Consider the following 16,643-nt stretch of genomic DNA (forward strand, 5'->3'; position numbering starts at 1 on the left):
CGGGTCAAAAGGGCCCGTGTCCAGTAAAAGACACCCGCCGTTTCCTGCAGCTCAGACCACCTTCTCCGGGCCCATTACTTATACATCATGATGGCACATTACTAACGCGCCTGCAGTTCACAAGGGTAATGCGCAAGGCAGTCGCAGCCTGTGGTCTTCCCCCAGCAAAGTTCGCCGCACACTCCTTTCGTATTGGCGCAGCTACGACAGCCATGCACATGGGTTTATCAGTGGAGAGGATAAAAGACTTGGGGCGTTGGAAGTCTAAAGCATACAAAGGTTATTTGCGTAATGCCAAGTGATCCCTGCCCACTCATCCCAACTTAAATGATCAGTCTGCTCCATAATCACCTGATAGCACAGTTTTCTCAGTACCTCTCTTGTCACCTCTTCCAGGAAGCCGCCGCGTGCAGATTTGGTTAGTGGGCCACAGCATCATGCACTGGGCCAGGGACCGGGCCTTTCACCGCGGTTTGGGTCGCAACCTCGGGCTACCTGCTCAAGCGGACATCACTTGGCTGACCAGGAGGGGGATGCGTTGGGACGAGTTCCTCCCGACAGTGCAAGCTAGAGCTGCAGCGCACGGCCCCCCCGACGCATTGGTCGTGCAATTGGGCGAAAATGATTTAGCATATCGGAAAGGCGTGGACTTACAATGGCAAATATTCTCGGACTTTGATGGACTTTTGGCTGCTTACCCGAATCTGATCATTTTCTGGTCTTCGCTGCTGGAGCGGAGCGTTTGGCGCGATTGCACTTGCCCGGTTGCGGTGAACAGAGCTAGGAAGCTGCTGGATAAGGCGGTGGCCCGCCGCGTGGTTGCATTGGGGGGGCGGGTCATTGCTCACCCCGCTATAAAGTTCAGCAAGACCGCTTTGTACAGGAATGATGGGGTGCACCTTTCTGACGCAGGAAACGATGTATGGATAGCAGACGTCATATTAGATATAAGACATTGGTTAGAGAGAAAGTAGAGAAAATAGATATTGGTTTCGGGTGTGAGGGTATTGGCGGCGAGCCAAATGTTTTGGCTCGATTGGCGGTTAGGCATTGGATAAGGTCAGGAAGGTCAGGATGTGGGGGGGGAGGACGGGCCAGCACCTCCCCCCAAGCGCTGAAGGGTACTTCGTAAAGGAGTCCGGGGGGCGTGTCCGTGTCCGAAGCCGTGGGTGGTGAGGGCCTAAGGCACGCCCCAGATCGGTGATCACGGGGTGTGTCCTTAGCTGATGTGCAGCAGCAAGGGCTCACCCCAACAGTGGTTAACCCTTCCTGGACTGCCTGCACGACGTGCTGGAGTCGGATATAGTCTAGTTAGATCCAATGCCTAAAGCCAATACCGCTCAACAACCGGAACCAATAAAGTTGTGGCCTTTTATTCTCCATTTAACCTTAATCTACGGTGTCTTGTGTCTTTATTTCACGGGGGGGATCGGGATATCGACATGCAAAGCCCCTTCCGCCATTAGAAAGGAGGGGGGGTTGCAGTGAATCACGAGCCCTACACGTGCTCGGGGGATGCCTGCATCCCCCGACTCTATTGGGCGAGCTCTGGGTGCGGTGCCCAGCTGGCTGGCCAACCGGCGCAGCCGGCTAGGGCGTGCCCACTGCACTTAAGTGGGCACGCAGCCAGAGCTCGCCCTCTTTCTCCCGGCTCCCAATCTCTCCAGCTTTCCCTTCCCACCCTCCCCTTATTAGGTTAGGTTAGGTTCTATTGACCTTGCTATGGATCACGATTGGTCGCCGTTGAGGGGCCAGGTAGGAATTTTTCCACCTGGCAAATTGGCTCCGCCTTGTGGTTTTTTCGCCTACCTCGTAGCAACTCGTCACAACTTTTGGTTTGGCGGTTAGGCATTGGATAAGGTCAGGAAGGTCAGGATGTGGGGGGGGAGGACGGGCCAGCACCTCCCCCCAAGCGCTGAAGGGTACTTCGTAAAGGAGTCCGGGGGGCGTGTCCGTGTCCGAAGCCGTGGGTGGTGAGGGCCTAAGGCACGCCCCAGATCGGTGATCACGGGGTGTGTCCTTAGCTGATGTGCAGCAGCAAGGGCTCACCCCAACAGTGGTTAACCCTTCCTGGACTGCCTGCACGACGTGCTGGAGTCGGATATAGTCTAGTTAGATCCAATGCCTAAAGCCAATACCGCTCAACAACCGGAACCAATAAAGTTGTGGCCTTTTATTCTCCATTTAACCTTAATCTACGGTGTCTTGTGTCTTTATTTCACGGGGGGGATCGGGATATCGACATGCAAAAAGCTTGTGGACAGTCTCTGAAAGTGCTTTTATACAAGCTGTTAGTGCTGGCAGGAGTTAATGGTAAGAGGATGAGGAGACAAGCAAGAGAAAATGCAGTGGATGCTTTAATGAAGCTGATTAGTGTCCTTCCTAATGAAAGTAGCAATTCAGCCTTCTCTGTTCGTTTTCTTTTTAATTATCCCTTCTAATTATTTAGATAAGAGGGCTTCCTACAAAATCCTGTGCTCCATATTTGAATGTAATAGTATTCTCTCAAAAGAAAGAAAAGAAAAAAAGGGGTAGCGACACCCATCTACTCATAAACAGGCAGACCATGTGTTTCTCTTGTCCTGGTTGGATGAACAAATCTTCTTTATGTGCATTGCTGCTTGCCCTGTTGCCTAGACGATAACTTGCTCTTGCTGAAGATGTCTGGCTCTCGTAAAGAGTTCGACGTGAAGCAGATTTTAAAAATCAGATGGAGGTGGTTTGGGCACCAGCAATCTACTCCTAAACCTAGCATCGACTGCCAGCCAGGAGACTTCTGGGACAGAGGACATAATGCAACTACTGGTGGGATAAAGTTCCTGAATCCAGGCACCCTACCACTGCCTTTTACATCAATTGGTTTTCCGAAGTCCAACCAACAGGATTTCCAGAATTCACCTTCTTGGCCAATGGCATCCAGCTCTGAAGTGCCTACATTTGAGTTCATCGCAGAGGACTGTGAAGGTGCACATTGGCTTGAAAGACCATATGCTGAAGACGGAGCTAGTGAAGAAGAAAATGTATCTGACAGCAGTTCATGCAGGTTGTTACTTCCTTATTGTGAGAAATTAGTTGTGCCCTATATTTATATGCATAAAATGGGGGGGGGGACCTTCCATTGTGGTGCTGTAAAAATACTTAACCATGGTGCAGGCAAGGCACTGGAATTCTAACTATTTTGCAGTGTATATATAATGTTTCTTTCACTGGCATTGCAAACCTGTATCAAAAGTATTTCTAAAGAGGCTGGAGATGGGATTTGCATTCTATAGCAGCTACATTTTCAAGGCTCTGCGAAGAAGGGTTGATGGAACCAGGAGAGAGATATTTTAGCTATAATCTCTAGGTATGTTCTGCATTCTAATGTGCTACCTTGACCTATTCCCCCCCCCCTGGAAATTGCCGGTACTCCTTGTGTTCTGAACATGAGGCAGAAACAGAGTAATATTTAATGTTAGTTTTTGAGGCTCTTTGAACCAATCTAGCTGGAAAAGGTTGGGTGTCATACTGTAGAGAATATATGACTGGAGTTGCATTAATAGTAAAATTAAAATAACATTTTGTCTTAACATTATGCTAGCTGAACATTTTAGGTATTTTGTAGTATTTGAGACAGCAGTCCTATATACACTTAACTAAGAGTAAATCCAATTGAACCTAATAGGGCGTACTGAGAAGACATATACTTGATTGCCCTGTAAGAACTTACCCTACTGTGTTTATTTCCCTATAGAAATTTTTTGATTGCAATTTTATTTTGGGGGGAGGTGTCAAGTTTTCTTTTATCTTCTTTAATTTATTCAGCTGTATACTACAGAAGTTGTACTTTTAAAATGTATTTCGCTACTTTGCACTTTGTAATGTTGTGTATTGATGAAGTTGGTTGCTGATTGATCCCTCCAGTCAAAGTGTATTTGCGTATTTTTATTTGATTTTTTGCCCAGAGAAGAAATCATATTTCAAAAGGGTAGGAGAGCTGGAAGGAAAAACACAAATTTGGCTTATTTTCAATGCATTTTTTTTAAAGTGTCATGTGGAAAAATTGTATGGAGGCTGAAGGTTTAAATCCAAAATATTTGAAAAAGGAACTAGGTATATATATGTATATGTCATGGAACTATTAGTGTGTTCAACTTTGTAAATAATACATGTAGATAGCTAGAGTAATATTTGTACTTCTGGCTACATGGACTGATTTTAGTGTTTGTACAAATACATTACAAATTATTTGCAAGGTGTCAAATGAATTCTGTAAAAGAAAGGTCCCATTCTTGCAGAGATGTTTCTCTGGAGTACAAAGTAGCACAGAACAGCAATTCTGGTTTCTTGGTGATCATCATTAAAGTGGTGCGGGGGCTGGTTAAATACTATAGTATTTAAAATAAATGTGGAAGAAAACATTAGCATCTCTCCAGATACAGCATCCCCAGATAATAGAGTGACTGTATCCCCACCACTACCTTCATTTGCACTTGCAAACATGCTAATGTATATGCAGGTTAATGGGCATGATCCAATCCCATGTTTGCATGCAATGGAAGATGACTGTAGAGAAGTGCAAAGTCTGGAGGTCAAGTGTACATGCCATTTATTCATCTAGCCCTCTCTAGCTGTGTGAAGTTACAAAACAACACCAGGCATGCTACAATAAAGTGCTATACACTTTCCAACAAGGTGTCAATCCATTCTTGCAGTTCCCCACTTACGGTTGCCAGCTCCCAGCCCAAGCATGCATTTTCGCCAATAATCGCAACATGCTCAGTGTCCAGCTGCATCAACTTGATTAGGAGTAAGAGGTCCTGTTGTGTGAGATGTGGCCAGCATGTGTGTCTCTGAGCCTACAGGATTTATCACTTAAGCTAAGAAGAGGTGGAAAGGTCTGATAGAACAGTGCACTCAGGTCTTAAGTCTGCTGAAGGTTGGGTCCGGCGTGGTCAAAGCATTCTGGTCCAAAAGGCTTCCTTCTCCACTATTCTGGCTGCTTAGATTGCCTGCCTAGTTAGGGCCTTTTGGTATTTCCCCCCTTGTGATGCCACCTTCTTGCATGAAATACATTGGCATGGGGAACAGCATGTAAGTAGACATTCATCTCTGTTTATAAAAGCTGGAGTCTCGTCAGTATTTAGTATTTTTTCCTTCATCTTTTTTTTTCTTCCTTTTCTTCCTTTTATTTTACTTTTACTTACTATCAACAAAGAGAATTTTTGTTGTGTTTTCTTATAAAACAAGGCATAGCTTTCTTCATTAGAAATATTTTCTGATGTCAAAAACTTTATCAAAATCTTGCTTTGCAATTTTTACTTAAGATATGAGTAGTAAAAGATGAATGAAAACAAAAACAATGCACACCTATGTCTTTTATTAGCATTTAAATCTCCTTTCTCCTATGGATCTAATGAAATGAAGACTTTTCCTGTGGAATTCCATTTGTAGTGTTACAATTGATAGAGACCTAAGACATACCAGAAATTGCCTAGATTTCTGGAGTTGGATTGCAGAATTACTGTAGTATCTAACAGCAGAGATGCTTGCAATTCAGAAACAGCTAAAGCTGGTAGCTGAAGCATTCATGTAATTGTAAATAAAAGTTGTGATGATGGTGTCAATGTGTACTACTATTTGTTCTGGGGATAATTAAATTACCTGCCATGTTGCTGGAAATAGAACCTAACCTTGGCATAGAAGATTGTCTTTAGCAACCTCTCCTGGGTGCTATTTCTTTAAAAATGTAAAATTATGGGTGTCAAATTTAGCCAAAGGTGTTATCTACACCTTGGTGTTCAATTGTAGTTTATGTATATACTTGAAAATGGTTGAAATGTTTTAGTTGCTTTATAATGATGTATTTTGCTTGCTTGCTTGTTTTTAAATTTGAGTGATTCTAAATTATCTTATAGATATGAATGGCAAAAGTCTAAGAACAAAGTTAGGATTGGAGAAACTGATTTTTCTCTGGTTTATGTCACTTTCTCGTGTATTCACCCAGTAATCCATTCTGTCTTGTTTCTGCATTAATCTCATGCACAAAATTTGCACCTTGAAGCATATTTCTACATTTTCTCCCAAAATTAGGGAACATTTGGGAAGTGGGAAATCCAGTGGATAGCTAAGTTTGATGTATACATTAGTTTGGGATGTGCAGATCAGGTCAATTTCTAGTTGAATTTGTAAAGATCAAATTCCTCAAGCATCCCTAAACTAATTTGGCAAAAATAATAATAAAAATCCAAGCCACTTTGAGATCTTGCATATATGGTTATAAATAAACCTGTAGTGAAGTGACAGTTGTACTCTCTCACATTTGCTCATACTTCAATTGCACTGTGTGTTGTCAGAAAAGATGCTTCTCAAGCATCTTTTTTTCAAGATCTTGTATATGTGCTTTATGTGGGTGTGGGTGCTTTAGCTGATCCCCTTGGCTGTTGTTTGCAATGATAGAACATAAGAAGTAGGAGGACTCTTGTGACCACACCATGCTTTTCTTCTTTAAATTAGCAGGATTTGATAGTAAAGTAGGTCTGTGTTTGTAACAGATTTTAAGTGTGCTTGAACAACAGACTTCACACAAGACTGGGTGATTTCATTAAATTGTATATTTAAATCACCTAGCAAGTTTGCTCTTATATTCACCACCAAGTGAACCAGCTGCTTGTGGTTTATCAACTAAAATTCACATCCTTTTGAAAGAGTCCTTTGAAAAAGTATCTGCACTTGAAACATGTTAGGATGAAAATATAAAATTTTATTACTGTAATATTTTTATGTGCACCTTCACTCTTCTTCCAGAAGATTTAGGCTGCAACCTTATACACAAGTACTAGAGAGTATGACCTATTGAACGTAGTTTGCTTAATTTTGAGTAGATATGCATAGAATCGTGCTGTTAAAGATAATTACAGAAGAAATATGACATTTTGTGTAATGAACGCAGTTGTTCAATTGTTGCAGGGGAACTGGGCATCTTTCCTCGGTATACCGTAAGCATATGACACTAGAATTCAAACACTTTGATCTGAAAAAGATGTAACTTCCCCACCCATCTCAGTTGACAGAATTCAGATTTTGCATGGTATTGGAAAGTGACTAGAGAGGTTTTCCTCCCTTTCTTATTATACTAGAACCCAGGGTCATTCAATAAAGTGGAGAGATGGTAGATTCAGGGCAGACAAAAGGAAGTACTTCACACAGGGCATTAAACAAGAGGTACGGAACTATTAGTCCTCCAGATGTTTCTGAATGACACTTATCATCCCTGACTGCTGGCTATGCTGCCTGTGACTGATGGGAGTTGTAGTTCAAAACACCTGGAAGACATCAGGTTCAGGAAGGCTGAATTAGCTTTAGCCCCCATGAATTTGTCTCTCAGTGGCTACTAGTCCCGATGGCATCCTGGATCAAAGGCAGCATGCAGCTGAATACAAGTTGCTGGGGTCCAGCAATGGAGGAGTGTGACTGTGCTGATGTCCTGCTTTCATTAGCTACTATGGAAACAAAATGCTGGACTAGATAGGCCTTGGGTCTAATCTAGCAGGTCTCCTTTTATGTTCAGGTTAGTGATGTGAATGTTGGGAAGAACATACCGTAGTTGTACATGTACTCATCTATGTCATCTAGATTCTAGTGAATGCTACCTTGGAGTCCATCAGCATAGTTGTGCTACACACACACACACACACACACACACACACACACACACGCCCCTGTACTCACCATATCACAGAACAACAAACCATAGTTTGGCATTAAGGGATTGAGCCCTGTGTTTGTATACTTTCTGCTCCTTCCTTCAGATGCTCTGCTTAATTATTTAGTTCCTGGCTTGCAGCTAACCATCATTTGCTGTTGCAGCCAAGCACCAAAACCGCATTTTGATCCTGGCTTTCAGTCTTCTTTGACAAGCGTAAACCACAGCCTTCCTGTTCAGATGCATTGGCAAACGGATTTGCTGCAAAGTTTACTAATTTCATGTATTCCCCCTGTACAAAATTGGCAAACACCAGCATGACCAACTTGGCTTCCTATAGCATCACACTGACATTCTGTGAACTTTTTTGCTGTTTAAAACAGTTTACATAAGCTGTTTCTCCTCTCCAGTACTAAAGCATACAATTGATTAGATATGCTTTGGTGCAAACAGAATCCTCGTTTATCAAGACTACCCTCTTCTACTGCAGATGGAGAGAACATTGCATCATTGATGCTGGATCAGCTCTAGTACCAATTGTAGCACTAATCGAAAAATGTGGGCTTTTAGAAATTGTCTGTTATGACCCTCCTTTGTTTCATATCATTGACCTTTTTATTGTTACTTTGTAAAATATCAGACCTGCAGTTGCCTTATTCCAGGCATCCCCAAACTCAGCCCTCCAGATGTTTTGGGACTACAATTCCCATCATCCCTGACCACTGGTCCTGTTAGCTAGGGATGATGGGAGTTGTAGTCCCAAAACATCTGGAGGGCTGAGTTTGGGGGTGCCTGCCTTATTCAAATGTCAACAAAATTTGAGTACAGTGATACCTCGGGTTACATACGCTTCAGGTTAAGAACTTTGCTTCAGGATAAGAACAGAAATCGTGCTCTGGTGGTGCAGCGGCAGCGGGAGGTCCCATTCGCTAAAGTGGTGCTTCAGGTTAAGAACGGACCTCCAGAACGAATTAAGTATGTAACCAGAGGTACCACTGTATTCTGATGTGAACCATAAAGGCTTACCTATATATTACCATGTTCCTAATTGTGGTTGCCAGACTAACTATAGCCAAGCACTGGAGAACATTATCAGGCAATTTAATCACAAGTCAAATCACTTATCCTATATACAGGCAATTTAATGAGGGAATGGACTACCCAGATATGGAACTTGGCCTTGATAGAAAGTATAACACACACAAAATGGTGCTCTAAGGACTGGGCAAGTTTATTCAACGTGGTGGAGCTTGATAGCTTATGTGGCTATGAAGAAACATGATTTTTGTCTGCCTGGCTCCCATGGTTGCATGTGGAGAAGTACTCCGGGTTGATTTTTAATCTTTTATTTATTACATTGGTGGCTGACCTGTCCAGGGGGGTGGGGTGGAGGTTGTGCAGAGGGGTCTTGTTTCCTTCTTGCTTATTTACCTTGTGTTCTGTGAAACAATAAAACAATTTAAAAATGCAGTTTGCGCCTGCAAAGATTCAGTGTGGACATGCTGCTTCATCAGTGCATGTCCCATAATGTCCTGCTGAAATCCACAAATGTTATCTGTGTGTCTTTCCTGCTTTTGTTGTGTTGTAGTGCTTCTCCAGACGCCAATAATGTGGTAACACTGGGGATGCATTGCATAACAAATAATAAAACTAAATGATGTGTAGGTAGTCCTGCATCACTCCACCACTGATGCACTGTTATTGTGTGAATGACAGGTTGCAGAATAAACCCACAAAATAAACCCACAGTAGGTTGGTGGGGGGGAAGAGACGTGACTCTTTCCTAATGTGGACTCTGTTAGAAGTGGATGATGGCCCTTCTCTCAAGCATGTATATAGTCATTACTCATTTGAAGGCATAGGTGGGGTGGCATTGACCCTTAGCTTCTTCCAGTCAGCAATGTGTGTTGTTTTTTTACTCCATGGAAGGAGGCAAAGATGCCCTGCTTTCACAAACATACTGCCTGCAGCCTTGGCTGTAGCTGAGCCTCCTGCTGCTCTGCTTCTTGCTGGAGTGGGAAGATATGTTAGAGGTCACTGCTGCTTTCTTTCTACCATCCACCTATATATCTTCTTAATAGGCTGTTAATTTTGAAACCTAATTATGATCACATAATTGCCAGTGGCATTAATTGCATCTTTGCTGAACAATTAACCACTTTTCCTGGCATAAGATGTTCATTAGCATGGTGCTCCAGTTGATTTCAGAGAGATGGCTGGAGCTCATAAAACGATGCTTGGACTTCAGTATCTCTTTGGATGTATGTGCAGGAGAGTGTTTTTGTTAGCTAGTCTGACTTCTTTGGTATACTGTTCTATAAAAATACTGTCATGTAATTTTAAACCATTTCCACAGATAAAGCTAGTTTTATATTGGCAGAGAAAAAAGTTCAACGGGAAAACAAAAATGCATTGGGAATGCAAGAGGGGAATGCAAGAGGCATTAAAATATATATGTATTTTGTTGACCTGTTACTTCATGAATTGTGGTTATTCTGCATTGTATGGTTGCTTTAACTGAGTAGCACTTGAAAGTGGAAACTGAATAATACAAATGGAGTACAAAGGCAGTTTGCATTGTAGAACTAACTGACATGCCTTTGTTGGTGGGAATGCAATGATTAAATGCTGTAAGAATTATAACTTTAAAAAAAATCCTTATGATATGTTCCATTAGTATCCAATCTTTTGTCAGTCACAGCAAGTCTTACTGTAAGAGATTCTGTACTTTGTCAAAAATGCCTACAAATGAATTAGTCTACTACTTTCTGAAATGCTTAATGCAAACATCTTTTATTTCAGGATGTGAATATGAGTTTAAAATATACTCCTTTTGTGCTTCCAGGACCTCTAGTAGCAGCCAGACTCTGTCATCGTGTCATACAATGGAGCCTTGTACATCCGATGAATTTTTCCAGGCTCTCAACCATGCAGAGCAAACCTTTAAAAAGATGGAAAATTACCTGAGACACAAACAGTTGTGTGATGTAGTATTAGTTGCTGGTGACCGTCGGATTCCAGCACACAGGTAAATATGCAATTATACTTTTTTAAAGTTATAACTAACTTCCCAAATTGACTGTTTGAAAAAATTCCATAACTAGTCCACTTGCAATATGTTCATGTGGTCATTTGAACCAAAGATATTTTTCTAACAGCTGTCAATGCAAAAGTCTTGTCCAAAAGAAATATTTGCAGTAATTTGAAAACCATAGAAAAATGAAGCACATGGGTAGTTTTTACATAAACAGTTCACTGCTTGTGAAAAGAGCTGCTGGTGCATATTTGTCTGTAGGTAAGGTAATAATTTTATTCATTTAGCTAAAAGCCATAACAAAGCACTTGTTTGTAAACAGCTGATAACTCTTAAAGTCTTTAGCTGACTCTGCTTATAATGGCAAATGTGATATACAAGGCAAATTTTATTTATTGAATTGTTGCTAGCCTTTTGTTTGTTTTTCATTCATGAACTTCCCAATACCATTTGGTTGTCTATTACTACTACTAGGAAGTAGATGCTTGCACCCATTAGGGCTGGGCGATAACTGGTTTTCAATATCACGATATCACCAGCTGAACACCGCGATATATCACGATGCCTGAAATCAAGAAGGAACTACGCAGAGGTGAACTGCTACTGCTACTACATAAGATAAATTATGTTATTATCAATCACCTCATGGTCACTTTCAGCAGCAGGCAAGCCAAAATGCATCCAAATAGGATGTTTGGTTTTGGTGTTGGCTACCAAATGGGACACGGGTGGCGCTGTGGTCTAAACTACAGAGCCTAGGGCTTGCCGATCAGAAGGTCGGCGGTTCGAATCCCTGCAACGGGGTGAGCTCCTGTTGCTCTGTCCCTGCTCCTGCCAACCTAGCAGCTCGAAAGCACGTCAAAGTGCAAGTAGATAAATAGGTACCGCTCTGGCGGGAAGGTAAATGGCGTTTCTGTGTGCTGCTCTGGTTTGCCAAAAGTGGCTTAGTCATGCTGGCCACATGACCCGGAAGCTGTACGCCAGCTCCCTTGGCCAGTAAAGCAAGATGAGCGCCGCAACCCCAGAGTCGGACACGACTGGACCTAATGGTCAGGGGTCCCTTTACCTTTACCTTTACCAAATGGAAATCCAAAGTATGGTGATGAGTGAATACAAATAATCTGGGACTTCCAGACTGCCAGCAGGCTACTAGGCAGCACCAGCAGCAACAGTTTAGCAGCAGCAGAATCAACATTGTTGGGCGGGGGGGGGGGGGGTGAAGCAGCGGCAGTCTGGCAGCAGTGGGACAATAATCAGCCTGTGAAGCCTCACTGTGGCAGTGGGCAGGGTTGGCAGAAGTGGTGGCAGCCTGCAAGGACTTGGGGCAGTGGCAAAAGCAGCAATGGTTTGCAAGGCCTTGTCATGGCTGTGGCAGTAGCGGCAGTCTGTGAGGCCTTGCGGTGGCGGCAGGAGACGGTGGCAGAAGCAGAGGTGACCTGCAAGGCCTTGCTGAGGCAGGCTGCCACAGCTTCTGCCACTGCCTCCCACTACGGCCAGGAGGACTTGCAGGCCACTGCCACTTCTTGCCACCACAGTGAGGCCTCGTAAGCCCCACTGTTTGTGTCGCCACGAGGCCTCGCAAGCTGCCACTACTATTGCTGCCATCTCCCGTTTTCGCCCTAAGGCCTCACAGGATGCTGCTACTGCTGTCACCTCCAGTCACTGTCACGAGTCCCTGCAGGCCACCACTGCTTCTGCTGTGATCCTTCATCGCCGCCGCAAGGCCTTGCATTCCGCTGCTGCTGCTATCATTCCCTGTCACTGCCATGAGGCCTTGCAGTCCCAGATTATTTGTATTCACTGTGTCTCATCGCCATACTTTGGATTGTCCTGAATACCACCATTTGGTAGCCAAGCCCAAAACCAAAAGTCCTGTTGGGTTGCATTTTGGCTTGCCTGCTGATGAAATGGTTTGTGATGATTGATAACATTGTCATTTATCTGTTGTAGTCCCCTAAGTACTAGCAGTTGTCAGGATATTTTGCCTCTGTATAGTTCCATTCTTATTTCTGACATGATGGTAAGGTTGCAATGTTTAGCTGGTGACAACATTGCAACCTTTAGCTGGTGATACTGTAAGGTGATAACATTGCAATGTTGCTGGTGATAACATTGCAATGTTTAGCTGGTGATATTGTGAGGTTTAGCTGCTGATAACATTGCAGTTTTTAGTTGATGTTTAGCTGGTGAGTTATCGCGATGTTGAAAACCAGATGTTGCCTAGCCCTTACACACATTGTAATTCGCGATATATTGCCAGCTCAAATATTATGAAACAGTTATCATGATGTGAACTTCAAACTGGTTTTGGATGATATACTGATATATTGCCTAGTCCTAGCACCCATTGAACTGCATTTCACCAAAAAGTTTTCATTTTTCTCTCAAAATTCAGATTAGCTTTAAGTGGTATTTCTTATTGGGCAGTGAAGTTGTAAAGCACCAAAGAGGTAGATTAAGAAACATATTGAGAAGTAGATGATATCATAGTTTGTCAACTGCAAAATGTTTTCAGAAATATTCTTCTTTCAAGGGGGTGAATAATGAAGCCATTACAGTGGTACCTCGGGTTAAGAACTTAATTCATTCTGGAGGTCCGTTCTTAACCTGAAACTGTTCTTAACCTGAAGCACCACTTTAGCTAATGGGGCCTCCTGCTGCCACCACGCTGCCGCCGCCCGATTTCTGTTCTCATCCTGAAGCAAAGATCTTAACTGGGTTAGCGGAGTCTGTAACCTGAAGTGTCTGTAACTTGAGGTACCACTGCAATGTGAATGTCATTTTCACTTCTTTTGTTTCATATGGTTACAGATTAGTGTTGTCTTCTGTCTCAGACTACTTTGCCGCCATGTTTACTAATGATGTAAGAGAGGCAAGACAAGAAGAAATCAAAATGGAAGGTGTTGAGCCAAATGCACTATGGGCTTTGGTGCAATATGCATATACAGGTAATGAAAGTGGCTGGTAAAATTGTCTAATGTATGTACATTTGTTTATTTTATTAGCTTTCTCACCTGCTGTGGAGGGAAGGGGCTATTTACTCATATATATACAAAACCCAACTCCTGATACAATGGTTCCCCCAAATCTGTGCTGTCTCATTTATTCCCTCTTAACTTACCAATAACCTGTTAACTGTGGGGTACAGGCATAGTACAAAGCCAACCAAATATAGATGTTTATTCTGTTTTGTGGTATTGGTGTTTATTGTTAACCACGCTGATAACTCAGTTATTAGCAGTGTGAAAGTATAAGTAAATATATAAATAGGGAAGACTGCAAAAACTCCTTTTTATGGAGGATTTGAGTGAAAAGGTCTTCCTTTTGGCCTGTCTGAGCCAGCCTCATCCCTGCACCAGCCAGGGACATAGCTCAGACCTGTAGTGGGTGTAGCCAGCTGTAAACCAGGCAGCTAAAGTGGCAACACAGCTTCTTCCCTCTATGCACCTCCAACCTCATGAACACAAAGTTGTCCCTGCTGGAGGCTAGGATTCTAGCTTATGAGAAAAGACTAGTGCATTTGGGGTTTCTTCATTTAGAAAAAATATGACTTAGGAGGACATAATAGATAGAGGTTTGTAAAAATTTTGAATGGTGTGGAGAGAGTGGGTTGGATGCAGACTAACTAATTTGCACTTCCACTAAATTCCCATTAAAATCAATATAACTGGTCATGACTAACTTTTCCCATTGATTTCACTGGGACCCAAGTTCCACTAACGTAGTCTGGGTCCACTCCAGAGAGCTTTCTCTCCCCTCCCTTAGATTGGTCTGATCTAGCAGAGTTGCTCTTGTAATATTTTTCCTAAATACCTTAAACTTCTTTCTGACTCTTCTAGGTCGCCTTGAATTAAAAGAAGATAATATTGAGTGCCTGTTATCTACAGCATGTATTCTTCAGCTTTCTCAGGTTGTAGAAGCTTGCTGTAAATTTTTAATGAAGCAGCTTCATCCATCAAATTGCCTTGGAATCCGGTCCTTTGCCGATGCACAGGGTTGCACGGATTTGCACAAAGTAGCCCACAATTACACCATGGTAAGTTGTTTATATGTGCATCTACTGTCTGTTTATTAAGGAAGGAATTCAGCATTGCATTAAGGCGATCATTCTGTCAGAGCAAGCATTTTGGCTTGCCAGACAGAATGATTCCCCCGCTCCTGCTGTTCTGCAAGCTCTCTTTTTCAGTGGTTGCAGAGGGAGGAAAGCGACAGAAAGTCCCACTGCTCAAACAGAAGCTCTTGTGCAGAGCTTCCATTGGTGGGACCCATTGAATTCTGCCCTCTGGATTTATTTCATTTTATACGGATCTAGGGAAGAGATTAATAATATTTTGGGTACTGCAGAATATGTCACCTGAAAAACTGGCATGGCTTATGGATATGATAGTGAGCTGGAAACTCCTAGTTCACGTAATCTCTGCTGTCAACTGATTTGCTTTGGGCAAACTGCTCCATGTCTAACATGAAAAAGAAATTTGCCTATCCTAGGGGACTGATGCTATGATTGCCGGGATAATGATATGTGTGGTGATGATATCTTTGGTGCTTTTAGCACTTATAAAGAGCACTCCTATATACACACGCACTTGGGATGGGTCAGTCGGTTCTGACATTCGTTTGGTATTTTCTGTTCCACTCTCATCTGGTATTTTCCTTTCTGATGCAATTGGTTTAGCATACTCACTCACTGGCAAAGCAATCCAAAGTTTCAGTTGCTGTTGCTGAGGCTTTCTGGAGCTGAGTTGCTCATTGCAGCAGCAGTGGAAGGGTGGGCAAAGGGGACAGACAAATCAGGCACGATCCTTGCACCAGCAGTTGGTCTCACAATGAGCCTGTGCCAGGTGTGAGAGCAGCTCAGATCAAGTGGATTCGAGGCCAGCTTACTTCCACCTTCAGAATGCCCTGTTTTGGGACTTTCTGTCAGCAGGGATACTGCTGGCGGACCTTCCACCTTCCTGCACCTTCAGGCAGAAGTGGGAGATCTGGGCCAGTGGAGTGCTGTTTGCTTGCATCATTCTACTGGTAGGAAGCTGGCAGAAGCAAGCAGAGGAATGCCACTGCTCAATCCAACCCTCCTCCTAGCCTGATGTGTGTATGGGGGTTTGATTGTAATCTAAATAATAAATATTTTTCAGCTGATTTAATGATGTATAAACTTTTGATCTTGTTTTTAAAATGTTTCAAATATGTTATCTTTTATTTTTATTGTATTTTTTTTACTAGTTCTCTGTTTTCCACCCTGTGCTCCTTTGGGATGAAGGGCAAGTTATGTATTTAATAAATTATATCAGTATATTCAGAACAACTTAGCAGATGTGTGGTACAGAGATAAACTGATCTCTGTGTTCTACCACTCGCCTGCCATCTTGTTCTCAAGTTGGGTTACTTTTGCAACATATGGAATTGGTCCTCAGTGCTTCCACAGATTCGTAGATATATGATGATGAACCTGTTGTAATGTGTAAAGTACATGCTCTGAGCATCTATACAAGAGAACTTAGTGGTGCCTGGTATTCAGAAGTATGTATTCTATTTGGCTATAATAGCTAGTTGCCATTGGTAGACCCTTTCTTCACAAATGTCTCTAATCCCTTTTGAAAGCAGCAGCCGTGCTTGCATCTTCTGGCAGGGAATTCCATAAATCAATCATCTTATGCAAGTAAGTACTTTATTTTGTCTGCCCTGACCTGTTGCCAGTCAATTTCATTGGGGTAATCCAATGCAGGTCTAGTACTTTGCACTTGATCCTTTACCTTTACTTGCCCACATAATAGTAAGTAGGTTTGGACAGTTCTCCAGTAGCACACTTTGAGCATAATGTACTCTGGCACAGTTTCAGAGTACAAATAACTAAGATTGAGCTGATAAGGTGGGGGGAGAGAACCCTGCTACACTTCCTGTGCATGTGTGCATAGGCCGAGAGAG

The 16,643-nt window shown here is 42.8% G+C and overlaps 1 protein-coding gene across 2 annotated transcripts in view; it reads left to right on the forward strand.

Annotated features, from left to right (window-relative positions):
• Positions 1-16,643, forward strand: part of KLHL5 (kelch like family member 5) — a 51,562-nt gene that overhangs the window by 19,086 nt on the left and 15,833 nt on the right. Inside the window, exons 1-4 of one of the 2 annotated variants that reach the window (XM_033161344.1) lie at positions 2,538-3,043; positions 10,530-10,712; positions 13,530-13,666; positions 14,558-14,754. In XM_033161344.1, coding sequence (XP_033017235.1) covers positions 2,661-3,043; positions 10,530-10,712; positions 13,530-13,666; positions 14,558-14,754 — 900 coding nt within the window. In that variant the 5' untranslated portion in view covers positions 2,538-2,660. Of the gene's footprint in view, positions 1-2,537; positions 3,044-10,529; positions 10,713-13,529; positions 13,667-14,557; positions 14,755-16,643 lie in introns of those variants that run through there. The other variant, XM_033161345.1, reaches the window with a different exon arrangement.

Source organism: Lacerta agilis, chromosome 9 (assembly GCF_009819535.1).
Source record: "Lacerta agilis isolate rLacAgi1 chromosome 9, rLacAgi1.pri, whole genome shotgun sequence".
In the NCBI taxonomy this organism is placed as follows: Eukaryota; Metazoa; Chordata; class Lepidosauria; order Squamata; family Lacertidae; genus Lacerta; species Lacerta agilis.